We start from the raw sequence: 27,706 nt of genomic DNA, 5'->3' as shown, positions 1-27,706 counted from the left end.
ATCTGTCCTGAACCCAATGCAATAATCCAATTGTATAGAAGGCACACCAATGGTTACATTTCACTAAAAGTTTGAGGAGATTTGGTCTATCACCAAAGACTAGAAAATTTCTAGAGATGCAGGGTAGACAGTATTCTGGTGTGCCAGAACCTGGTATGGAGGTACCAATGCACAGGATGGAAAGAGGGTTCAACACTCAGCCAGCTCCATCACTGGCACAAGTCTACCAACATCAAGGGGACCTTCAAATGGCAGCACCTCAAGAAGGTGGCATCCATCATTAAGGACCTCACCATCCACGATGGTCTTCTTCTCATTGCCACCATCAGGGAGGAGATACAGAAGCTTGAAGACCCACAGTCAACAATTCAGAGGCAGCTTCCTACCCTCTGCCGTTAGGTTTCTGAATGGCCCACGAATCCTTATTCTCATTATTGATTGTAACTTTCAGTAATTTTCACTGTGCTGCTGCCTCCAAAATACAGACAAAATTCACAACCCAAGTCAGTTATAATAAACCTGATTCGGATCCCGAATTCGTGCTAGGAATGCCTTGATTTAGCTGAATTAATCCGGCAGCTTGTTGCAAAGTTTAAATTTGCCGCTTCAAACTTGACTCCGGTTGGATGGGGGGGGGGGGATGAAACAAAGTCTGAAGTTGGAGTCATCTGTTCTCTATCTGTTGTAAAGCCGTCCCCCCGTGCCCAATAAGTGGAGGGGCTGTTTTCTGGGCGGTGTCAGTCCATTGAGTGGGCAGTGAGAGAGGGAGGGGGGGGTTGGGGTGGTTCGGGTGGGGAGGGAGGGGGGAAGCTTTCCCTACCCGCCAGATCTCTTTTTGTTGAATTTTTTTTTGCAGAATTGTTCGGCTCCAGGAAACGGTGTGAAGAGGATCAAGGCTTCTGTCAGTCCTGGGAAGGCAGACTGCTGAGAGAAGGGAGAGGCAGCGAGACCTGGGGCTGAGACACCATAAGATAAAAGAAGCAAAACTTGTTATGGCTTCATAGATTTGACCCATCATTGAATTTGACGATTCCCAATTTTGCAATTTCTTGTTTCTTTTGGAACTCAGCCGTTGCCGGGAGCTGCTCAGGATGGATGATCGGAATCGGTGGAGATGGAAGAGGAGATATTGGGACTCTATTCTAACGCTGCAAATTGCCATCCTTTCATTAACAACTTACGCCAGTGCAGGTAAGCGACGGTCTGTCCAGAAAGTTGCGGCTTTTACTCTCAGACCGAGTTGAAGGGTGAGTGGGGGGCGGTAGTACTCGGGAACAGCAAAACGTTGTATTAAAGGAACAGCGTTTTATTCGCAAAACGGCGCCTTGCATCGAGAGTTTGAGACTGGCACTGTTGTGTGCTACATTTTCTCTCTCCTCCCTCCGCCGAGCTCCCGAAACGGGAAAACATGAACTTTGTTTAAAGTGAGCGCATTCCTTTCTGAAAAGGGCAGGGGTGTCGGATTCCCCGGGGTCCTTCTGACAGACAAACCCTCCCCGCCTACGCCCGTCACCGTTGCACACAGAACTTTTCCGCACTTTATATAGATAAAAGAAGAAATAGAAAACTTTTGACTTGGGCAGTTTGTGCGACGCGCTTCCGGGGAGATAAAAAGGATTCAGACGGCCCCGACACTTAAGGCGTGCGGCAGCGAGCTGCTTGAGTTTTTTTGCGGGAGTTCGCTCCACCTAGTGTCAGCCCCCATTCCCTCCATCTTTGAATGAATTCATGAGCAACTTCCAAACCCGATCCCGTCCTGCGACTCCACATGTTGGGTGGGATTTTCTGGGGTCTGTTAACCTTTTTGGGTAATGGGTGTGGGGGGGGGGGAGCCCGGAAGTGTGGGAAGTGTTTCAGAGAGCCAAGCGAAATGCGAATGTCGGAGCGCTCCGGGGAACGCCGAACTATGAGAACTGAGGGCTTGCTGATCCTTTTGAGAACAGCGAGCAGCGAGTTACTTGGCCTTCCTGGATCAGAGCTGCTGCCCAACTGAAATGTCTTATTTCTGTCGGCGAGGTGCTGAGCTACTTGTGTCCCATGGGATGGATAACACGTGGGGGGTGGGCATGAAAAGGATTCTCGCACAGTGGGTCGCTGGTTGTGGCCGTTTCGTTGATTCAAACTTCCTTGAACTTTTTTTTATTGTAGTTGTGGACTTGGTGGCTGAGACCCAGTCTTAAGTAAACTAATTTGTCAATAATCCCGAATCTCATTAGCACAAAGCGATGCCGTAAGACATTGGCGACCATTCGGCCCATCGAGTCTGCTCCGCCATTCCAGCATGGCTGATTTATTATCCCTCTTAACCCCGTTCTCCTGTCTTCTCCCCGTAACCATTGATGCCCTGATTAGTCAGGAACCTAGCAGCCTTCGCTTCGAGTATACACGATATCATGAGAAAGCTCTTGCCAGCCCCTGCTTGTGTGCAACAGGGTTGTACCGTGAGGGGTGAGGGGGTGGGGGGTAGGAGCTTCCTCATACTGCTCTGCGTTCCACTCCCCAGTAAGGTGTACTTGTCAGATTCGTGAAGTGTTCGTCCCCTCGTTCCCGCCGTGGACTGCTGTTCTGTTCTGAGAAACTGGTCCTGCTGCAGTGCCTTGCTAGCTTGTGACGTCACCCCCTCAGCCTGCGAGTGATGGGCACCCATCCTTCCCCGATGCAGATGTACAGTTCCAGAAAATCCTTCCTCCGGCAACTGCTCTGTGCCGGAACTGAAAGGAGTTAATAGGTGGCTGGCGGACACCGTCCACGTGCATTTGAAGTGGTGACATTGCAAGTGAAAGAGTGGGAATGAGCGACGAGGGAAACAAGGGGGCCAACACGGATAATGAGAGTGAGAGGTTGAACCTGCTTATGGAGGAGTGAAGTGATTGTGCATGAAAAGTGGAAGTGAAAGGGTTAAACAGCACTGGTGGGAATGATAGGATGAACTGTGGACTGTGAGAAAATAGGAGTCAAAAGATATACAGAAGGAGGGAAGGGGTTAATTGTGTGTGGTGAAAGTAAAAAGGTTAAACTTTTGGGTGACAGGAGTGAAGGGGTTAATCTCCTGATGGCAGGGTTGACAGCTGGACATTTTACTGATGTCAAAGCACCAGGGTTGGGATTTCAAGTCTCTCTTTCCAGTAGCCAGTGAGTACCAGTAATCGTGAATTAATAGGGAAGAATTTAACCTGATTGTCTGTGTCTGGAAGCTACCAGTTAGCTGGATGCTGTACCCTGTATGGTCACTCTTAAAGTTGCAAACTGAACAGATCCAGCCTAAAATCCATGCATAATCCATCTCCAAATTAGGGAGTTGGTGGTGTAATTTAACTTTGGGAATCTGAGCCTGATGCACAGAATTGTGAACAGAAGACCCTGAAAATGCCTTTTCATCTTGCACCATAATCTCTGGTATTCTTCCCCAAAGGCTCATCTGATTTCTATGTGTTGTCACTCAACTAATTTGCTGTCGCCAGCTCAGATTTCTATGGCTGGAAATAATTCTGACCAACATTAGCAAACAATTCATTATCTAAAGCAATGCACACAAAATGCAGGAGGAACTCGGCAGGTCAGGTAGCATCTACGGAAATGAATAAAACAGTTGATGTTTTGGGCCGAGGCTCTTCTTCAGGACTGAGAAGGAAGGGGGAAGATGCCAGAATTTATTATTTAGCATGGTATTCCAATGGGAACCAACACAGCAACCCTCTGGCATAAGCATTCCTTCAGGATGGAGAAAGCAAAAGTGTGGCTGGGATTTAGTCGGAGACAAAACCAGGACTTGCAACAGTGAGTCAGATGAGGTGTTATGTCACTACTGTACAGGGAGAATCAGACTGTGTGTGAAACAAGTCCAAGAACTCCTCAAGCATTGCTCATTTCCAACCATTGACATGGTTAATCAAACTATCTGCTTGCAATGTCTCACCTTTGCTTCCCAAAGGGATAGGACTTATTCACAGCAGGCTCTTATTCTTGTCTCTTTGGTGTAGCCAGAGATCCTCTTCGATAGGTTTTCATCCTGCCCATAACTTGTGGAGATTCCTCCTGAGGATCTATCCAACCCCCTTCCTATTTCTCTTCACTGTGTTGTCCCTCGGCCAAATACTCTCCCTGAATGAGCAGAAAGTTCCTCCTATTAAATATTGAGAAAACTGTCTTCCCTCCTTGTCGTGGAGAGCCAGCCACACTATTTGTACGCTTGGCATTCTACTTTATCTAGTGCTGCATTGTTTCCATCACCAGAGCTGCCTACCTCCTCTTCCACAATATCACCTGGATCCACACATTTTAACTGCCACTGAAATGGACAACCTGACTTTCATACATCTGAACTTGAGGCTACAATGGTGTCAGCAAAAATCGCCTTCTCTAGTTTGTTCCCCGATCACAGTGATCGCGGCTGATCGTCAAGTTTACTTCCCTTATGACTTACCATACGAGCAGAACTAGGCCATTTGGCCCATCAACTGCTTCACCATTCCATCATGGCTGATTTGCTATCCCTCTCAACTCCACTTTACTGCCCTCTTCCTATAACCTTTGATACCCCTATTAGTCAAGAACCTATTCTCCTCCCACTTGCCCTTCCTATAGCCCTAGATTCCCTTAGTGCCTAAAATCTATTGTCATCATCAGTGGGTTACTCAATACCAGGTCAGAGTATTCTGCTTCTGAAAGAAGGAATTTCTCCCTCTTTTAATCCTAAAAAAATTCTTGGACTCTAAATCTTTTCGACTTCATGTTCTAGACTTTCTTTCCTGAGGGGCCAGCCTCTCAGCACCTGCATGTTAATTCCTCTCACTTCATTCTTTGAAAATACCAGGAATTAATGCCTATACCACTTAACATCATTTCAGTAAACAAGCTTCAGAATCTAGCCATGAACTTAATGAAGTTTTGCTGCACCCACTCTGAAGGGAACATACACTTTCATTGTCAAGGTGATCACATTTCCGTGCATTCATTCCATTCAGGTGTCCATTTTAGGCTTGTAAACTTACAAGAGGACTGGCCTCGTTGACTCCTGTGTTTTTCTATGCTATCTTTCTGCAGCCTTTCAGACAGAACTCTTTGACGAAATTGGTCCATTCAGATTTCTGCCTGCCTTGCTCTGAACCGGCTCTGATCAAAGTTACTAATCACACCCTGTGTAATTATGTCAAAGGCAATCTGTTCCTCTTGACCTTTCGATGACCTTTGACTGCACCCTACATCTCTTCCTGATTATCCAGCCAAAATGCAACTGGACTTGCCCGCTCAGTTTTTTTTATCAATTGTAGCCAAAACACTGGTTGCTGTCCCATGGTTGCACCATTACTCCCAAGATTCATTCTTCCTATTTATCGTTTCGTATTGCAGCCATCTGGGTAAATCCTCTCAGTCTCATTACTAATACTGATGACACCTGGCTTTTCCTCCTCACCAACTATTTTGAGCCCTCTCCCGTTTTCAGGTTCTTTTGCCTGGCATCCAGCATTGGAGGTACAGAAATTTCCTCAGAAGACCATAACATCATCAACAACAGGTCCTCCATTCTACATCCCCAAACTTGTTTCACAATCCACGTGATTATGAATGGTCTCAAATCCACCCCCTCATCCCAAATTCTCATTCCTTTATTTCCTTAGTGTCTAAAATCTATGGCCCCAGTATCCAACCGTGCATAGTGTGAGGACACAAAGGCCGCAGATACGGGTACCTGGGCCAACAAACGGATACAGGGCTTTGACCCAAAACATGGACCATTCATTTCCTGCCACAGATGCTGCTTGACTCACTCATAGTTTGTTACTCGTGCGTAACGTGTCTGACCTCCTGAGCCCCGACTGGTGAGCGTCCGGACTGAATGGCCAGGCTGTAGCTCTGTGAATGGCAGAACAGACTGCCACAACACAGAAAATGTGGAAGTACTCAGCAGGTCAGGCAGCATCCGCGGATGGAGAAGCAGCAGTAATATCTTGGGCTGATGATCAATGTATAATAGGCCCGATTTCCTAGCCCTGACTCTGTAACACAGGACTAAATGTAACAATATTTGCACTGAGGAATCCCCGACATCTTGACTGTCCATTTCCCTCTGCAGATAAGTTTCTTCAGTAGGTTGTGCTTCAGATTCCAACTACTGCAATCTCTTGTGTCTTCATGATTTTTTTAAAGCTTTAAGTCTTTGCTATCAATCTAATAGCACCCCAGCCTCTTCAGTTCACATTAGATGAGTCAGTTTCCCAAAGGTTTCCTCTGGTTCGATAAGTATGAAACACATTTTCAGGGTCTGCTGGAACACATCTGCCATCATGTCCATCGAGCAGCAGTTGTTGGGCACTGCAGCATGAAATCAGGGTAAAACAGTGGGGACCGCTTCGTCGAGCACTTTCGAAACATCCACCACAAGCGGGACTTCCCGGTGGCCAGACGTTTTAATTCCCATTCCCATTCTGACCCGTCAGTCCATGGCCTCCTTTTGTGTCAAGATGAGGCCACCCTCAGAGTGGAAGAGCAACATCTTGTATTCCGTCTGCGTAGTATCCAACCTGATGGCATGAATATTGATTTCTCCTTCTGATAAACAAATTCTACCCCCCTTCCTTTATTCCCCACTCTGACCTTTTACTTTGCCTCTCCTGGCTATTACTTCTCCTTGGGTCCCCTCCTCCTTCCCTTTCTCTTATAGTCCACTCTCCTTTCCTAATAAGATTTTTTTTTCTTCTCCAACCCTTGACCTTTCTCACCCACCTGATTTCACCTATCACCTTCCAGCTAACCCCTTTCCCTTCCCCCAACGTTTTTATTCTGGCGCCTACCCCTTCGTTTTCAGTGCTGGAGAAGGGTCGCGGCCCGAAACATCAACCATCTATTCATTTCCATAGATGCTGCTTAACCTGCTGAGTTCCTCCAGCATTTTGTGTGTGTGTTCTCTGGACTTCCAGCATCTGCAGACTTTCCAGTGTCTCTGAGCGTTTCATTACCAGTTTAATGTACAACAGATAGGTGCAACGTAACCACTGTTCAATGATTTATATTTTGCTGTCCATGAAGGAGGTGAAGGCCATTCAGCCCTTCAAGCCTGTTCTGCCATTCAGTATGATCATGGCCGACCCTCTACCTCTAGTTCTCACTACACTTTAGCGGCTTTCCTTGCATGCCATGTAATTGCCTTTGTTTCATCTTACCACCCTAGTTTTGTAGCTAGATTACAGAGTCACAGAGTGTAGCAGGGTACTGTGGACTCAATGGAAACAGTATTAGGAGTGGCCCAGCTCAGTCATAACCACTCCAAGAAATGTTTTTCTTCTCTCTTCCAGTTCTGACAAAGACTCTTCAACCTGAAATATTACCTCTGTTTCTCTTTCTGCAGATGGTACCTGAATGTTTTAATCATTTCATGCCTTTACTTCTGTGCTGTATAACTGGGCTGTGTGTCCCAGCAATTGTTCTGTATGTGACAGAATTGAGCATGTAGCTACTGATTGCAGGCTGAGGGCCATTGGCCTAAGCTGGTGTAGAATGCGACTGAAGGTCCAAGCATAGCCGCGACATAAAGTGAGACGGTGACTAATCACAGACCAATGTAGGAAAAAATTCTGTGACCAAGCATTGACTCATTGTAATGTCCCAAATCCAGCTAAGTGTATAACAGGAATGTGTTGTATTGTACTGGAGTAATACATAACCAGAATTATAGTACCAGCTGTGTATAAGAATGCATTAAATGTCCATTATTTTGTGTGTAATAAAGAAACACAATGTCCCATTGTGTGCAATAAGGCTCTGTGTCCCAATACTGCCACAGTGTACAAGGACTTACAAGGATGCCACAGATTTACAAGGATGTTGCCTGGATTGGGGAGCATGCCTTGTGAGAATAGGTTGAGTGAACTCGGCCTTTGGAGCGACGGAGGATGAGAGGTGACCTGGTAGAGGTGTATAAGACGATGAGAGGCATTGATCGTGTGGATAGTCAGAGGCCTTTTCCCAGGGATGGCTAACTTGCAGGGGCATAGTTTTAAGGTGCTTGGAAGCAGGTACAAGGGGGATGTCAGAAGTAAGTTTTTCACACAGAATGTGGTGGGTGCGTAGAACGCACTGTCAGCAGTGGTGGTGGAAGTGGATACAACAGGGTCTTTTAAGAGATTCTTAGATAGGTACATGGAGCTTAGAAAAATAGAGGGCTATTCAGGAGGGAAATTTTAGGCAGTTTTTGGAGTAGGTTACTTGGTCGGGACAACATTGTGGGCCAAAGGGCCTGTAATGTGCTGTAGATTTCTATGTTCTATGTATAACATATATATATACTGTAATACAATTAGTAGAGACGCAGATACAGCCATGATTTTGGGTGCCCTCTGTGAGAAGTTTGTGTGTTCTTGCTGTGATAATGTGTGTTTCCTCTTGGCTCCCTGATTTCCTTCCACACCCCAAAGATTGCTGTAAATTGCTCTCTAGTATAGTTAACGCAGAAGGATAGTCTGCCAAGTGGTTAAGGTGTTCGTCTAGTGATTGAAGGTCGCTAGTTCGAGCCTTGGCTGAGGCAGCGTGTGTGTCCTTGAGCAAGGCACTTAACCACACATTGCTGTGCGATGACACCGGTGCCAAGCTGTATGGGTCCTAATGCCCTTCCTTTGGACAACATTGGTGGCATGGAGAGGGGAGACTTGCAGCATGGGCAACTGCTGGTCTTCCATACAACCTTGCCCAGGCCTGCGCCCTGGAAACCCAAGGTGCAAATCCATGGTCTCATGAGACTAACGGATGCCTATAAGAAGGATAGTCAGTGTTTGTTTTTGCCCTTTATCTCTCCATGAGTCTATGAATGCGTGTTCCACTCTTCCGCGCTACTGATTCTTACATGCTGCAGAGAATGAGACCATTCAGCCCGTTGAATCCATGCCGACTCTCAGATCAGCCTCTCACCTACTTCCACATAAAGGGTAATTTTGTAGTAGCTAGTGAACCTATCCGTTTGTGGGATGTAGGAGGAAACTGGAGCTCGGGGGAATCCATGGAGGAGACGCAAACACTGTGCAGTTAGCGTCAGAGGACACAGTGCTAGGTGCTGGGTTAATGGAGATGTGAGGAAGCACAGTTCAATGACTTTTATTTTGGTGTCTGTGAAGGAGGAGATGGCCTACTCTGCCATTCAATATGATCATGGCCGACCCTCTATCACAGTGCCATTTTCCTGTCTTCTTCCCAATTGTCCTAGATGTCCTTTGCACTTAGAAATCTATCTACTCCATCTGGAACATATTTGGTGACCAGGTCTTCAAAACCTTTCGTTAAAGAATTCCAAAGGTTCATTATCTTCTGAGAGTAGGAGTTTCTCATCACCTCAGTCCTAAGTGCCTTGCCCTCTATCCTGAGATAGTGACTCCTGGTTATAAACAAACTACCCCCCTCCTCCACCCACACCCACCACAGCCAGGGAAAACATCCTCTCTCTACCCAGCCTGTCAAGTCCACAGAGTTTTGTGTGTTTCAATGAGCTCTCCTTGTTCTAAGCTCTAATGCGTACAGGCGGAGTTTAGCCAGTCTATTCTGTCAGGAATTAGCTGCCATCCATGGCAGGTCCACCCAGTACTCCATATGTGTCCTCACCAAGACCCTGTGTAACTGTAGTAAGAGATTCTTGCTCTTGTACTCACCATTTCGAGCAGTACAGGCCAATGGAGGGGAAACAGCAATGGCCAGCAATGGAAAAGGCTACAGAAAATGGTTGTTACAGTCCAGTCCATCATAGGCAAAGTCCTCCCTACTAATGAGTACTGCCACACAAAGGCATCATCCATCATCAAAGACCCCCACCATCTAGATCATGCCCTCTTATAGCTAATTGGGCAGCGGTACAGAAGCCTTCAGACCACGCCACCAGGTTCAGGAACAGTTATTACCCTACAACCATCAGGCTGCTTAAGTGCCATGGATAACTTCATTCTCCAAAACTCTGAATGGATTCTACAACCTCCAAACTCACTTTCAAGGACTCTTTACAACTCACGTTCTCAGTATTATTTTTGTTTGTATAGTTTCTCTTCTTTTGTATACTGGTTGTTTTGTCCGTCTTTGTTTATGTACAGTTTTTCAAAAAATCTATTGCATTTTTTCCTGTAAAAATGTCTGCAAGAAAATGAATCTCAAAATAATAGATGTTAACATATATGTCCAGTACTTTGATAATAAATTTATTTTGAATTATGAATATACTTAACTAACTCTTCTATTTTCTTCTTTGACTAATTTCTTCTCAACTACTTGCTACACCTTCTCTAGAAGGTTCCCCCTTCTCCAGCCCTTTAACTTTTTCACCAATCAACTTCCCAGCTCTTTACTTCACCCTTCCTCCTCTCCTGGTTTCACCTATCTCCTACCACCTTGTAGTTCTTCCCCCCACCGCCGCCACCCCCAGCTCCTTGCTCGGACCTCACACCTTTCTTTTCCAGGCCTGAAGAAGGGTCTCGGCCCGAAACGTCAACTGGTTACTCTTTTCCGCAGATGCTGCCTGGCCTGCTGAGTTCCTCCAGCATTTTGTGTGTGTTTCTTGCTACACCTGCATGCTCGCTTTCAGTGTCTAGTGCACACAGACATTCTGGTCCTGTTGTGTGTGATGGTTCCTAATCTATTACCATTTAAATACATTCTGCTTTCCCTACCAAGGGGGTATCTATACGTGTATCCACATTATGTTGCAAATGCCATGTGTTTTCCCACTGTGGAAGCTGCCTCGAGGCCTCACAATCCCAATCAGTTTCATATCGCTAGCAAACTTAAATATTATATTTGGTTCACTATCTAGATCATTGGTAAACATTATGAAAAGGTGATAACGCATAAAAGGAATGACTGTTCCAACACAGAAGCAATGCACGGCAAGTTCATTGTTCCAGCAATGGATCAATGCAGAACAGGATAGCATGTTCCAGCACTGGTTCACTGTCTAACAAGAATTTTCCAAGGACTGGCTCAGTGTATAGCAGGATGCTGCATTCCAAAATTTGCAGTTAACTTTGCTGTGTTTTCCAGTGTTGGCTCAATGTGTAACTGAATTGAGCATTCCAACACTGGTTCTGTCTAGAACAGAAGTGAATGTCCCAGCACTGGTGCAGTGTTTAATGGGACTAAGTATCCCACCACTTGGTTCTTTTTATAGCAGTGTTGAGCGCTCCAACATTGGTACTATGCTGCAGGACCAGGCATCCCATTACTGACTCAGTGTATTATGCTACTGGGTGTCCTATCACTGACTTGATGGAAAACAGGACAGTATGTCCCAGCATTGGTTTAACGTAAAACAGAATGGTGTCCCTCAGCACTGGCTTATTGTACAACAGGACCAGCAAATCAGTATTAAAAGTTCCAACACTTCACAGAGTAAAACAGTAATTCCCAGCACTGGCTCAGCATGTGAACAATATCTTCAGCAGTGCATATCAGCTGTGAGTGCCCATGCACAATTCTGGGTACAACAGATCTTTGTGCCTGAAGACTGGCTCAACTTGGGAGAGACTGCTCCCGGCAACTGCATCTTGTAAAACAGGGTTGGCTTATTGCATAACAGGACAGATTGCCTCAGAACTCACTCTATATGTCTTAGTATTGACCCTCTGCTCAGGGTACTTGGGCACAAACTTGGTCTACCGTCAGTGAATCGGTCTAGTACTGACATGCGTATACCCAATCTATTTCTCTGCACTGCTGACCGAATGATTTGGCGTATAGCGGGTCTCTCTGACTGTGCTCAGGCTCCAATATACAGTTTGATTCGTTTTCTCAGCACTGGCTTGGTAAAGAACAAGATGGTTTTTTGAGCACCAGACTGTTTGTCAGGTTTTTGAGAGTTCCAGCACTGACTAAGCACACAACAGACTGCCTCCCAGCAGTCATTTGGTGTACAAGTGGATGGTGCCTGAGCCCAGGTTTAATTTTGACTTCCTTTCTCTAAAAGTAAAGTGCAGTACTGTCACTGCCTCGGAACTTTGTGCTAGGGCACATTCACTTCGATGCAGAGTTGGATGTGAGCATTCTGCTTGCAGGCCATTCCCATTATGTGGAATGTTTTCTACTTTCGACCTGAGCTTGAGATGGAGGTTTGGGAGTCTGCTGAAGCAACACACGCAAAATGCTGGAGGAACTCAGCAGGTCAGGCAGCATCTATGGAAATGAATTAACAGTCAACGTCTTGGGCCGAGACCCTTCTTCAAGACCGAAAAGGAAGGGGGAAGATGCCAGAATAAAAAGGGTGGAAGGGGGAATGGGAAGGAGGATAGCTAAGGTGATAGGTGAAGCCAGGTGGGTGGAAAGATAAAGGGCTGGAGAGGAAGGAATCTGATAGGTCAGGACAGTGGACCATAGGAGGAAGGAGGGGGTGATAAGCAGGTGAGAAGAAGTAAGAGGCCAGAGTGGGGAATAGAAGAGGAGGAGAGGGGGAGGGAATTTTTTTTATCAGAAAGAGAGAAATCCGTATTCATGCCATCAGGTTGGAGGCTGCCCAGATGGAATATAAGGATTTGCTCCTCAGCCCTGAGGGTGACCTCATCTTGGCACCAGAGGAGGCCGTGGACTAACATGTCAGAATGGGAATGGGAATTGGAATTAAAATGCTCGGCCGCTGGGGATTTTCTATTTTGGCTGATGGAATGGAGGTGCTCGATGAAGCAGTGCTCCGACTTAGAATGGGTCTCACCAATGTGGGGGAGCACCAGGCATAATAAAGCACTAAATGCCAGATATTGTGAAGCCATCATATCTTTTTCTTAGGGCGGGGGAAGGGAGAGGAAACTCCATTTACCAATACCCACACTCATGACAGAGGGTAGAAATATAAATCATTGTTCTGCCTCTACTCCCCTCCAACTTTGCTGGTTTCTCAGACCTGTGTGCAAGTTGTTCTAACTAACTTTCCTCGTGATCAGCATCACATCTCCTCTGTGCTGTCACCCTTCCCTGTATCGTGAGTGCTGATGGTTGTATCCACTGCTAACTGAGCCCATTTTTTTTTCATTCGACTATAAATGCAATCAAGGCTCCCAAAGTCCTTGTTCACTCTTCTGTCCACAGCTTCTTGCTCCCTGTTTGAACCTTCACAACCTAGCCCTCTTGGTTCCCAATTCCCTGTTCAATGGGTGGTCTTGACATGTTGCATAGGCTTTAGTTGAACGTGTGTAGAAAAAGGTCAACTGTCAGTAATGGTTGAGCGCTGGTACTGCAGGGTGCAGTGTTGTGTTAGACACTGCATGTGTGAGTGTGATGCTGGGATGGATCTGACAGCAAAAGTTCACCGGTCCAATTCCTGGCATGTTGGGAAGAGAGATTTGAATGAGTGGGTATGTATTTGCCTGAGTTTGGAAGAATGAGAAGGGGCCTGGCTGTGAAATCCTGCCAGGCTGAATGGACGAGCTCCAGGAAAGATGTTTGTGATGGTGGAGAGGTTCAGCACCAGGGGTCTTCTTCTTTCTTCTTCTCCGCTGTCCATCGATTTCGATGTTGACTGAGGCCTGGGCAAAGTTGTATGGAAGACCGGCAGTTGCCCATGCTGCAAGTCTCCCCTCTCCATGCCACCAATGTTGTCCAAGAGAAGGGCACTAGGACCCAGAGTGCTTAGTACCGGTGTCGTCGCAGAGCAATGTGTGGTTAAATGCCTTGCTCAAGGACACAACACGCTGTCTCAGCTGAGGCTCGAAGTAGCGACCTTCGGATCACTAGACCGACGCCTTAACCACTTGGCCACGCACCAACACTAGGGGTCACAGCCTATGGATATGGGAGTGGGGGTCATCTGCGATTGAGATAAAGAGACTTTTCTTTATGTAGAGAGTGGTGAACCTGTGGAATTCTATACCACAGAAGGCACTTGAAGCCAAATCATTCCATGTATTGAAGGAGTTACATGTAATTCTCATAACTAAAAGATTACGAGGTATAGATAAGAGGGAATTAATTTAGACAATCAGCCCTGATCGTATTTAATGGCAGAGCAGGCTTAGAAGACTAAATGGTCTCCTCTTGCTCCTAATTTCTGTTTCTGCCATTGTGATTGACACTGAATGTGTCTGAGTTATAGTGTTAAGATGGATCACTGTGCATTGACTTGGTGCCTTTGGTATGCTACCACTTCACAGGAGGTTGGGAGGCCTGGCAAAGCAGCCAGCCCGCTCAGACCTTAGCCCAGTTCAAAGCCCAGCTTTGTTTTCTTTTCCAAGAGCTGTGTGCTAACTTGTCTTGGCAGAGCTGCGACCCCCTCACCTATCTCCCTCGTGCCAACCAGACAAGGCAGTATTCCAGCTCTCAGGAATTATGTTTGAGTGACAGGGCTTCCAGCTCTGCCTGATGTAAGTTTTACTTGATGTTGAGGTTGATGTGGTTGGAATTCTGTGAAGTAAGTTTCCAATTTTGACTGACTCAGGGTGTGAGTGCTTCTTGTTATGCTGCCTGTGCTGTAAAGTACACGAGAAGCCATAGAAGAATTATTGGAGAGGGAACTAAATGATAAATGCCACCTCTGTCCATGGCTCAGGATATTTCTTCCTGAGCATCCTCCCTCTGCTGTCCGATATACCACGCTGCAATATTTCATCAGAGGAGTCAAGAAAAGGTCCTTCCCTTTTTGGAGGTGCAGAGAAGAGGGAGGCCAGATGGTGTGACTCTGCTTCAGGAATGGAAGAACATCGTCTCTGTGAGACTTAGTGGCAAAGTCATCAAAATCTTGCATTCGTACAGTTGTTTGAATGAACTAAATTTCCTCAGGACATTACATGTGAGTCAAGTGAGGAAAGAGAAATGACACTGACTGAGTTTGAATATTTGATCAAGATGCTAGGTTTTTGGAGGAGATCAATGAAAGGGAGGGGTGGAGCGGTGGAGAGTTTTAAGGAGGGAAATTCAGAACTTTAGCCCTAAGCAGCTGAAGACTTGACCTTCAATATCAAACAATTCAAAACAAGAGACCAGAATTGGAGCAACATGAACACCCTGGGGGAGTTGAGGGTGTTTATAGAACTGGCAAGGGACTAAGTGATGGAGGAATTTGATGGAAAATTTAAAATTAAAGTGTTGTTCCACTGGGAGTCAGCTTAGTTCAGAACAAGACTGATAGGTCAACAGCAGTTGGTGTGAGTTGGGTTTTAGAAAATAGAGTTTTGGATGAATGGACATGGATTGCTTTACTGATGAGAAGGGCACCGACCGGGATTAATGTTGTGCCGGGATAAATAAACTAATTTTCAAACACTGCTTCCTGAAGATTGCGCCTTGCCGAACATTGGATAAGACATTAAGAGATAGGAGCAGAACTAGGCCATTCGACCCATCGAGTCTGCTGCACCATTCCATCATGGCTGATATATTATCCCCCTGAACCCCATTCTCCAGCCTTCTCCCCATAACCCTGACAAATCAGGAACCTATCAACCTCTGCGTTAAATATACTCAACTGCTGTCCAAGGAAATAAATTCCACAGATTCACCACCCCCGGCCAAAGAAATTCCTCCTCATCTCTGACCTAAGTGGATGTCTCTCTATCCTAAGGCTGTGCCCTCTGGTCCTAGACTCTCTCACTATAGGAAATATCCTCTCAGCCTTTTCAATATTTGATAGATTTCAATAAGATCCTGCTTCATTCTTCTAAACTCCAGCGAGTACAGGCCCAGAGCCATCAAACACTTCTCATACATTAACCCTTCCATTCCCGGAATCATTCTCGTGAACTTTCTCTGGACCCTCTCCAATGCCAGCACATCTTTTCTTTGATAAGAAGCCCAAAACTGCTCAAATACTCCAACTGCAGTCTGACCAATGCCTTAAAAAGACACAGCATCGTATCCCTGCTCTTATGTTCTAATCCTCTCGAAATGAATGCTAACATTGTACTTGCTTTCCTTACCATTCACTCAGCCTGGGGAATCCTGCACAAGGACTCTCAAGTACCTTTGCACCACCGAAATTTGAATTTTCTCCCTGTTTAGAAAATGGTCTATGCTTTTATTCCTTCTGCCAAAATACATGCCCTCACACTTCCCTAAATTATATTCCATCTGCCACTTCTTTGTCCATTCTCCCCATCTGTCCAAGTCCCTCCATAGACTCCTTGCTTCCTCTACACTACCTGCCCCTCCAGTATCTTTGTATCTTCCTCTACACCTCTTGCCCCTCCAGTGCCTTTGTATCATCTGTAAACAAAACCAACAATGGATATATAACATGAAAAGAAGCAGTTCCAATACCAATCCCTACAGAACACAGCCAACCAGAACAGCCCCACTTTGTTCCCACTATTTGCCTCAAGCCAGCCAGCTAAATTTCTATCTATGCTAGTATCTTTCCTTAATACCTCTTACATTGTTAAGCAGTCTTATGTCCAGCATCTTATCAAAGGCCTCCTGAAAATCCAAGTAAAAATCATCCACTGATTCTCCTTTGTCTATTCTGACTACTATTTCTTCAAAGAATTCCAGAAGATTTGTTAAGCAAGATTTCCCCTCATGCAAACTATGCTACTTCATCATGTGTCTTCAAGTACCTTGAAACCTCATCCTTCTCCAGCATCTTGCCAACCACTAGTCAGACTAGCTGGCCTATAATTTCCTTTCTGCTGCCTCCCTCCCTTCTTAAAAAGTGGAATGACATTTGGAATTTTCTATTCCTCAGGAACCATTCCAGGATCTAGTAATTCTTGAAAGATCATTACTAATACCTCAGCTACCTCTTTCAGAACTCTGGGGTGTAGTCCATCTGGTCCAGGTGACTTATATACAAGACCTACTCAAAATGCTCGAGGAACTCAGCAGGCCAGGCAGCATCTATGGAAAAGAGTAAACTGTGGATGTTTTGGGCGATGACCCTTCATCAGGACTAGAGAAAAAAAGATGAAGACTCAGAGTTAGAAGGTGAGGGAGGGGAAGAAGAAACACAAGGTGATAGGTGAAACTGGGAGATGGGGTGGGATGAAGTAAAGAGCTGGGAAGTTGATTGGTGAAAGAGATACAGGGCCGGAGAAAGGCAATCTGGTAGGAGAAGACAGAAGGCCATGGAAGGAAGAAAAGGGGGAGGAGCACAGAAGGAGGTGATGGGCAGGTAAGGAGATAAAGTGAGAGAGGGAGACGGGAAGGGAGAAAGGTGAAAGGTAGGGCATTATCTCGAATGCCCCTCTTCACCATTTCCCATTCCCAAAACCATGAGACTTTCCAGCTTCCCAAGCACCTTCTCCTTTGTAATAGCAACCACACTTACTTCTTCCCCCTGACACTTCTGACTACTTCTGGTTTACTGCTAGTGTCTTCCACAGAATACTTATTAAGTTTGGCTCTTATTTCTTTGTCCCCCCCATTACTAGCCTTCCCCCCAGCATCAGTTTCCAGCATTCCATAAACCAGTCTCACCTCTCTTTTACTCTTTATATATCTGAAAAGCTATTGGTATCCTCTCTTATATTATCGGCTAGCTTACCTTCATATTTCATCTTTTCTCTCCTTATGTTTTTTTAATTGCCTTCTGTTGGCTATCAAAAGCTTCCCAATTCTCTAATTTTCCACTAATTTTTTGTATTGTATGCCCTCACTTTTGCTTTTATGCTGTCCTTAACTTCCCTTGTCAGCCACAGTTGCCTCATCCTCCCTTTAGAGTATCTCTTCATCTTTTGGATTTATCTATCCTGTGCCTCCTGAATTCCCCTCAGAAACTCCAGTCACTGCTGTTCTGTCATCATCCCGGCTAGTGACCCCTCCATTCAAGCCAGCTCCTCTCTCATGCCCCTGTAATTCTCTTTACTCCACTGTAATACTGATACATCTCTCTCAAACTGCAAAGTGAATGCTATCATATTATGATCACTGCCTCCTAGAGGTTCGTTTACCTTAAGCTCCCTAATCAAATATGGTTCATTACACAACACCCAGTCCAGAATTGCCTTTTCCCTCGTGGGCTCAACCACAAGCTGCTCCAAGTAGCTACCTTGTAGGCATTCCATAAAATCCTTCTCTTGGGATCCAGCACCAACTTGATTTTCCCCATCTTTCTGCATGTTGAAATCCCTCATAACATTGTCCTTATTACATGCCTTTTCTTTCTCCCATTGTAATTTGTATCCCACATCCTGGCTACCATTAGGGGGCCTATATCTAATACCCATCAGGGTCCTTTTACCCTTGCAGTTTCTTAACTCTACCCAGAAGGATTCTACATCTTCTGATTCTACGTCACCACTTTCTAAGGATTTGATTTCATTTTTTTTTACCAACAAAGCCATCCCACCCCCTCTGCCTACCTGCCCGTCCTTTTGATACAATGTGTATCCTTGGATGTTAAGCTCCCAACTATGATCTTCTTTCAACCACAACTCAGTAATGCCCACAAGACCGTATCTGCCAATCTTTAACTGTGATACAAGATCATCTAACTTATTCAAATATAACTCCTTAAGTCCTGTATCCATCACCCTTTCTGATTTTGCCTCCATGTTACACTATAACTCATCCCACTAGCTGCAATTTTGCCCTATCATCTGCCTGTCTTTCCTCACAGTCCCTCTATGCAATGCATCTACTTGTATAACAGCTGTCCCATCCTCAGCCCTATCACTCCATTCCCATTCCCCTGCTAAATTAGTTTAAACCCTCCCCGACAGCTCTAGCAAACTTGCCCGTAAGGAAAATGGTCTCCCTTGGATTCAGGTGTAACCCGTCCTTTTTGTCCAGATTATACCTTTGCCCAACGCCGGCCCCCTAGGCCTCGGTCGACATAGTAGTAGTAGAAGAGATCCCAATGATCCAGAAATCTGAAACCCTTGTTCCCTACACGAATTCCTTTGCCCCTCATTCATCTGTACTATCGTCCTATTCCAGCCCTGACTAGCATGTAGCACTGGGAATAATCCAGAGGTTACCACCTTCGAGGTCTTTCTGTTCAGCCCCTTCTCTATATCCCTATACTCACTGCACAGGACCTCTTCCTCCTTTCTTCCTCTGTCATTGGTGCTAATGTGTTCCATGACCTCTGGCTGCTCACCCTCCCTCCTGAGAATCTTCTGTAGCCTAAGACATCCTGGACCTTGGCACCTGGGAGGCAACACACTGTCCTGGCATCTCTATCGCAGCAACACTCTTCTGTCCATCCCCCATCTATCGAGTCTCCTAGCACTGTTGCTCTGCCTGACTTTACCCTTCCCTGCTGAGCCTCAGAGCCACTGGCCTGGCTGCTGCTGCTGTGCCCTAATAGATCACCCCCCAGTAATATCCTAAGGGGTATACTTGTTGCTGAAGGGAATGGCCATAGGAGAACCTTGCACTAACTGCTCACTCCCCTTACTCCTCCTGGTAGTTACCCATCTACTAGCTGAAGCTTGTGGTCTCTGAAAGGTCTCATCAGGGCAGCTTCCCAGATGATTCTGAGTACATTCAGCTCCAGCTCCAGTTCCTTGACCATGTCAGTCAAGAGCTGAGGTTAGATGTACTTTCTGTAGATGTAGTCATCAGGGAGACTGTCAGGCACACTGAAGTCCCACATCTCCCAGGAGGAGCTTTCCACTACCATCCTTTCTACACTTGTTATACCTCTAAGTTCTCAAGCTTGAGTTCTAGTCTGCGCCTGTTGTCACCGAAGTCTGTCGAGCCAAGGAGTGTCCACTCTAACACTGGCCCACTCCAACAACGGCCGCTCTGCTTACACCTTGTTTCTTTTTGTTGGCCCCTGCCAAGCGCCTAAGAGATTGTCATGATTGCAGGCTGCTGTAAAGTTCCAAAAGTCTCTGAGCTCTTTTTAAACCTTGCACTGTCTCACCAACAAAGATTTTATGATGATTGCAGCCTGCTGATAAGTTCCAAAAGTCCCTGAACTTTTTTAAAATCTCATGCTCCCTCTCCAGCAAATGGATTCCATGTTGATTGCAGCATCCCAAAACACTTTACTGATCATTAGTGCACAAAATAGATTCAGATTTGGTTTAATAAGAAAACCTCACTGTTCTTTCCAAAGATATGAGCTGTAATACATGCTAAATGGTAATATGCCAGTTCAGCTTGGGCATGGAAGTAAAAGATTATGTGGTATTCCCTGTTAGTCAATGACGATATTGCTTTATTATTGAGAGTGCATATCCTGGAAGTCTTTTCAAATACTTAGAAGCAATGAGGGTGTTTTCACTTTGCTTGGTGTATACCATATTCCTGGTTACAGTTAACAAGAGATAGAGGAACTGATATGTCGGCAGAGATCAGAGAGGTCCTTTAAAAGTAGGGCTACAGTACTATGGGATTTTAATTTCCTTAGGTTCCCCTTAAGGTAAAAGGCTCAGAGGAGGTGGAAATTTTGAGCTGTGTTCAGGGGAGTTTTTGACACAATAGATCAACAAGACAAAGAGGTTATCTCGGGAATGGAACTTATCTTGGGAATGGCACTGGTCAAATGGAAGGAGTATCAGTGTGGAGCAGTTTTGAAATAGTGACTGTAACTCATGCATTTCAAAACATTGGAAAAAGATGGAGATCAGGCAGAAATCATGTCATAAAATGGTGTAAAGCTAAATTCTTTAGAATTCCTAGCTAAAATTGACTGGAAGCATCTACTTGCCAGCAAGTCTACATCTGCCCAGTGGAAAGCACTCAGAGGAGAAATAGCAAGAGTTCAGGGCCAACATGTTCCTTTAGAGTAAATGCCAGTTATAACAAGTTCAGAGAACCCTGGATGTCAAAGGTTATTCAGGACTGGATGAAGAGGAAAAGGAAATGTCTGGCAGTTTAGGGAACTAAAGACAAGTCTGTCAAGAGAACAAAAAAGTGTGGGGAAGTGATTGGAAAGGAATTAAGAAGGTAGAGACATCATGAAATATTATTGGGAGTCAAGGTTAAGGGTAATCCAAACAAATTAATTTTAATTATATTAAGGGAAAATGAATATCAAGGGAAAGAATGGGGCCCATAAAGAACAAGAGGGGCAATCTGTGTATGGAGCTAGAGGTGCAGGAGTATTCCTAACTGAATACTTCTTAGCAATATTCATGAAGGAATACTGAGAAGAATAATTTTGTAGTTGGAGAATTTAGCAAAGGCAAAGGTAAAAATCTCGAGCAAGTTTGAATAAAGTGGAAGTATTGGATGTCTTAGCAAGCTTAAAAATGGATAACTGCCCAGGGTCGGATGGGAGCTATCTCAGGCTGCTGTGGGATGCAAGCAAAGAGATTGCTGAGGCTTTAACTGTGATGTATTGTGTATAAAATTATAGAGTATGTATCAGGTAGACTGCAGGAAACTTTTCTCCGTATCAGAGGTAGACAAAGCAAAAGAACTTAGATTTAGGATAGTTGGCAAGAGATTCATTCGGGAAGTGACAGGGACTTTTCCACCCTGTGAGTACCTACCTGAGAGAGAGTGATTGAAGTGGGGTGGCGGGGGGTGGTCTGCATTTAAGAAGTCTCCAGATCAATCACATTGGCATGGAAGAGGATGGGCCAAGAGATCAGTGTGGAATGCTGCATGGAAATGTGGGGCGAATGGTCTGATTCCACACTGTATGACGTTGATTTTACACATTATTATCTACACTGTATCTCCTGCATTGACTAACGTCCTACCCACTCTCATCCTCCATTTTTTGAGTCAATAAAGAATTCCATTCCTCCTCAACGCCGACCATCCCCTCTTCACTTGGCCAGATTAATGACGGTGCCTCCTGCGTGGGACCCACTTTGCTCCCTCCGTAGTCAGTGCCAACCCACCCCGACTCTGGGGTTGGCAACAGAAAACCTAAGTGGAGGACGTCCCCTCCGGGTCAGCACACCCCATCGTTCTCGCTTCGTGGGTCTGTCCCGTCAGTACCTTATTTCTCCCCGCCCCACAGCTCACCTCTACGTTGGCACAAGGGTATCGTCTCCCTCTGTCCTGCTCCCACGCCTTCCACCCATACCCCGGACAAAGGGTCCCCAGGGCTTGTACCCATCTCCATCCTTCCACCAGAGTCTGAACTCCCCAGCTCCACCACACCCAGCGCCATCACCCTCTTCTAATTTGCATTCCAAAAAGGCCAAGTATTTACATTTTGAACTTTCCTGCCAAACCATTCATTAGCTGACTTCCCTCCACAGCGAATAATCCCAGCTCCTCCAGCCTCTCCTTACAACCAGCGATCATCGTCCTCAGCACTACTCTGGGCAATCACCTCGTGGTCTGAATCTCTTTGTAAAATCCGCCTCCTCTTTCTAAAACCCGGGACCCAGAAAGCCGCGGTTCTTCCAAGGCTAATCAGGAATTCAGTTTGTAAAACCTATTTGATTCTGTACTCTATTCTTTTGCTTTATTTTCCAAAGAAAAGCAAGGGTTTAGCAAACTTTTCAGTTTGCTCCAGACCAAACATGTACATGCAGAGCTCTCTCAGAACCCACTTTACAATGTTACAGTATACCTAGCCAGCCCACTTCGTTATGGACATGATACCCCGAAGCAAATGTAGAGTGTGAGGCTTCATGCTGACTGAGTGATTACCTTTTCCTTGTGAAGGACATTGATGGTGGTCTCTTGGGCTGTTACATACCACCCCTCTGTGGACCCATAACCCAAACATGGGATTCCGACTCACCAAACCCTTTCCCATTATTTTCCACTGTATTGTGTCCCTGCTCCAACAAAAACACTTGGGTCTGAATTCCTGTTCCAGATGGAAAATGTTCTGCGAGTTGACTGATTTACAAGGATCAGCGAGTTAGCCATGTAATCAGCCTGTACTCAACCAGCAGCATACTTCCGGAGTGAGATCACTGTGTGGAAAGTGACTGCCTTTATTCCATCTGCTGTGTGCTTTCTGTCTATCCGAGTCCATTGGTCGCTCTTCGATAAAAGCTTCTCACTTTCTCTCCCTCCCCCCCCCCCCCCGCCACCTTCCCACCTTTGTCTGGCCACTAAAATACTTGCGTTAGTATGATACATCATGTCCAGGGAATTGCAAAGGCTTTTGACAGCCAGTGAAGTCTTTTTGATGAGTCTTTGCTGCTGAAATGTTGAAAAAGCAGCAACCATTAAAAAAAAAAGCCTGGAAGCAGATCTGTAACTCCATGCTATCTGTACCAGACATCATGTACTGATCTATACTAATGCACTGGGCTCTCTGAGCTTCAACAGTGACATGTAAAATAAGTGGAGCTTTAAAAACTCAGGCAGGAAGATCCAGACAGCTATATGGCCATGTCTCAGTGGGGGCCTTTTAATTCATGTTTAATTCATTTATGTATTCATGTGCCTCCTCTAGAACATGGAGCATAGTAAAATACAGAAACAGGCCCTTCAGCCCACCAAATCTGTACTGACCATAATGCCAATCCTATCTGTCTGCACAAGCTCCATGTCTCTCTTTTCCCTGCCTGTTCACGAGTATGTCTAAGTGCCTCAGAGTTGTCATTCTTGTATTTGCTTGTATCACCTCCTCAGCACCTATCACTATTTGTGGGGGGGAAAATCCTTGCCCCATATATCTCCTTTAAACTTTCCCCTCTCAAGTCAAAATTACATCCTCTATCATTTCAGCTTGCCATCCTGGGGAAAAGGCTCTGACTAACCCCCCTTTCTGTGCTTCCTATAATTTTATATACTGTGGATTCGTCTAACTGGGACACATCATGACCAGTACATTTCGGCCCATTTAAGCGTCTGCCCCAATTTTCATGGAAAGAGTTTAAAAGCTATAAAATACAAACTGCATAACAAATTATGTATTTAAATGGAATACAGCACAAATTAGAACAGTACTATTAGTACTATAAAACTGTGTATTAGTTCCTAATAGTTATTGACAGAGGAATTTGTCCAGTGGACACAATGTACAGTATCAGAGCAGACACCTAGTGCAGATAATGGACTGTGTTCATACAATGGTATCAACAATTGCATCCTCCAAATCTTCATTTTCATTGTAACATTCCAGATCATTGTTTATACCTTCAAATTCATCATAGTGCTTAACTTGTTGAAGTAGTAAAATAGTTTCATTTTCACTCTTGCCTGTTTCTAGCATCTTGAAGTATGAAACCCCAGTGTGCAAAACAGTTTGGAATTGTCTTACGGCTTATTTGTCACCAACTATCAGTAACAGAAATCATTGTATTTTGAACACAAACACATGCAATTAATGCCATTTGAAAACTGTTCGCTCTGAACACAGTGTAGTGTCTAACAGCCACACAAGTGCACATGCCTGATGCTGGTTAGAACCTTTCAGCAACTATCCTTTGCCCCAGTTAAGCAATATAGTGTCCCAAATAAATGAAGGGAATCCCAGTAATTTTCTTGATCAGTTTTTGTTCTTTAAGAGTTGTCCCACAATAAGCTGCTGCCCTGATTACCCAATGACCCAATTAAGCAGAATCCACTGTATTTCTGTTGGCCACCGCTTCAGCCACTGACAATGTAAGTTTGCCCAACCACTCTTTATAGCTAATACACACCAATTGGGATACATTCCAGTAAACTCTGCACCCTCTCCAAAGTCTATCATGTGGCAACCAAGACTGCGCACTGTAATCCCATTGACTCGGTGTGAGGTTGCTTTGTTTCTCAGGGAGTTACTGGTGGAGTGATTGTGAAGTTAGAGGTTAGGTTATGTAAGTCTAATAGCAAAAACGGGCAGGACCAGGGAAGCTGTTAGAGGCAGTTTTGATAATGATGTTCAACAGGCACTTAGACGGACACATGGACAGGCAGAGGTATGGACCATGGCCACACCGATGGGATTAGCTTAGTTTAGATTGGCATTATGGTGGTACAGACGTAGAGGTCAATAGGACCTGTTCCTGTGGTATCCTTTGCTATGTTCTAGGCTGTGTAAAAAGGATTACATAAAAGTGAACCTTTCTTTCTTCCCTGCCTGCACCTTGGCCTTTGATGTTTAAATTTACTCTTAGGGCCTGATTATCCCAGTGCGGGGTTGCCAATCCCTGACATCCTGAAGGTTGGTCTTCCTGTTGAATTGCTGGCAACTGGTTTGATGGCATGTGATGCCCATCTGGGAGAGTGGGTGTTTCAATAGGTTCAATGGGTACACTTAATGTCAGAGAAATGTATACAATATACATCCTGACATTCTTTTTCTTCACAAACATCCACAAAAACAGAGGAGTGCCCCAAAGAATGGATGACAATTAAATGTTAGAACCCCAAAGCCCCCTCCAACACACAACCACCCCTCCCCCACCAGCAAAAAGCATCGGCACCCCCCCACCGAGTACTCAAACGTTCAGCAAGCGTCGGTAACGACACGAACTTCCAGTACCCGCCAAAGACTACTCGAACTGTTAACAAAGATGCAGGCAAAGGAGTCGCCATTTAGCGCCATCTTGACTTAGCTCTGCTCCTCATTAGTATGAGCTACGCGATCAACCATACTGGGTAAAAACAACAAATTTCCTTCTCAATTAGACTAAAGTAAACCAGTTTTCATGTTGTGGCTATCCAAGTGTCTCATAGTTATTGTTAAAACATGGAAACAGCAGTTCCATTTTAGCCTGTTTTGTTGCTCAGTGAGATGGTGGCTGAAACCCATATCCCTGCCTTCTCTCCCTGTCCTAGATGCTTTTCCAATCAAAGTCTATCTGTCTCAATTTAAAACGGACAATTGATGTGACATAAGCTTTTGATGATGTCAGAGATTTCTAGATCTTCTTCTCAGGCTGTCTTTCAAAGCCAAGGATGTTGGATCTGAGGGTTCTTAGGAAGTCAAGGATGAAGTATAAATCTTGGTGCTTGTGGACGTTTTATTAAGTATTACGAGAACAACGTGAACAAAGAAAAGCTAAAGGAGAGAACGTTGTGGTTTTCTCATACTTAGACTAGAGATAAAAGCTGCTTCCATTGATAACAATGGACTATAAAAAGGCCAGGTTCAAGTGGCATGGCACCTGCTGCAGGAAAACTGAGAAGCTTCTAGAAAAATACAGGATCACAATCACCACAATTACTGGAAAATTTACTAAACAATTACATGTATATATGGGTGATATATAATATAATAAGCAAGCATAGAAAAGTTAAACTGCAAGTAGAATACTAGAAAAATAACAATTCTGCACCTTAATCCAGCAATGGTGGTATGCTTCTGTCTGTTCTGAGGTGGGCGTAGGGTGTGAGCAGAGATTCACAGGTGAGGTTACAGGTGAGGTAATGGTGCGAGGACTGGTGCTGAGACGGGTGGGTCGCGACGCTGTGCACTCCTTCCACCCCGCGCGGCCTCCGCTCGCTGCTCACGGCCGAGACTCGACGGGCTCAGTGCCTCCCGGAGTGCTCCTCCTCTATCTCTGTTTGGTCACGGTCCAGCAAACTCCCCTGTAACGTTTTTACCAAGCAGGATTTGACGGTGCCTTTAAAATGCTTCCCTAACCTCCCCTCACCCCCACCTTCACCTTAGGTGCGTGCTAATCACAGCTCTGCTGCTGCTGGTGTTAACTGGGACAAGACACTGACTGTACAACTGTACACTTACTCTGCATTCTATCATTTTATTGCAGGAGTTTGGGGGAGAACGCGTTGGTGGTAGCTCTCTAGGGGTTTATTGCAGGCTTTCAATCTGGGGTTCCCAACTTTTTTTACGCCGTGAATCCCTACCATTAACTAAGGCATCTATAGACCCCAGGTTGGGAACCCCTGCTTCCAATGATAGGACACTAGGGTCAGCATTGCTCAATAAACTATGAGTTTGGTGACAAATCTGAGGTCCCGTTCTTCAAACAGCCTTTGCTTACTGGAGGTTGTGATGAATTACAGCATTAAACGGATCCTGACCAGGATCTGGGCCGTACCCTCCAAATCCAGACCTGCCTCTCAGTTTTTTTGCACTACCTTACTTTCCATTTTCTATTTATAATTTATAATTTAAATTTTTAATATTTACTATCGATTTGTACTCCAGGGAGTAGGAAGCACAGAATCAAATATCGCTGTGATGATTGTATGTTCTAGTGTCAATTGTTTGGTGACAATAAAGTATGAAGTATAAAAAAAAGTATAATGTCCTGGCTGAGGAGTGACTCCTCCAATATAGAAAGTGAAGCACGTTATCCCAGGTCTTGAAGCTGTCTTTCCCGTGGACAGACTGCCTCGCTGTCCTTTCATACGATCTCTATTGAAGATGACCTTTATTTATGATGTACATCTATATGTACAGTGAAATGCGTCATTTGCGTTAACAACCAAAACAGACCGAATATGTGCTCAGGGAAGCCCGTAAGCGTCGCCTTGCTTCTGATGCCAATGTAACATGCCCACAGCTTACTAACCCTTACTAATCTGTACGTCTTTGGATTGTGGGTGTTGTGGTTGACATTGAGGGAGAGTGCAAAGCACACCAGGAGGCCAGCATGCAGGACATTCAACTGAGCTTTATTGACAACCCTGCTCGTACAGTATGTGAACTCCTCCCATGTGGGTGTGGCTAACTGAGTGACATAGGGATAACCCTATTAACTACCAGAACAGTGGGAAGAAACCGAAGTGCCCAGAGTAAACCCACATGGTCACAGGGAGAACGTATGAACTCCTTACAGACAGTGGCAAGAATTGAACATGGGTTGCTGGCACTGTAAAGCATTACGCTAGATGCTACACTACTGTGCTGCCCACTATAGTCAGCAGGCTGAAGGTTTAGGATTGTGCATAGTTTTGAGTTCGTTAAAGAATCCAGGGATGTCGTGGTTATCTGTGGGTTGTTGGAACTTCCTCATTGATGAAACTAGCTGTTGGTTTCAAACAGTTGATAATA

At 45.1% G+C, this 27,706-nt stretch overlaps 1 protein-coding gene across 2 annotated transcripts in view; it reads left to right on the top strand.

Moving 5' to 3' along the window:
* Positions 1 to 817: 817 nt before the first annotated feature.
* col5a1 (procollagen, type V, alpha 1) overlaps positions 818 to 27,706 on the top strand; it is a 325,186-nt gene continuing 298,297 nt past the window's right edge. For both annotated transcript variants that reach the window (XM_063073758.1, XM_063073757.1), the window contains exon 1: positions 818 to 1,191. In XM_063073758.1, coding sequence (XP_062929828.1) covers positions 1,092 to 1,191 — 100 coding nt within the window. In that variant the 5' untranslated portion in view covers positions 818 to 1,091. The remainder of the gene's footprint in view (positions 1,192 to 27,706) is intronic.

This window comes from Mobula hypostoma, chromosome 21 (assembly GCF_963921235.1).
Source record: "Mobula hypostoma chromosome 21, sMobHyp1.1, whole genome shotgun sequence".
NCBI classification, from domain to species: domain Eukaryota; kingdom Metazoa; phylum Chordata; class Chondrichthyes; order Myliobatiformes; family Myliobatidae; genus Mobula; species Mobula hypostoma.
The sequence above is the reverse complement of the archived record's forward strand: the minus strand, read 5'-3'. Positions and strand labels throughout refer to the sequence as shown.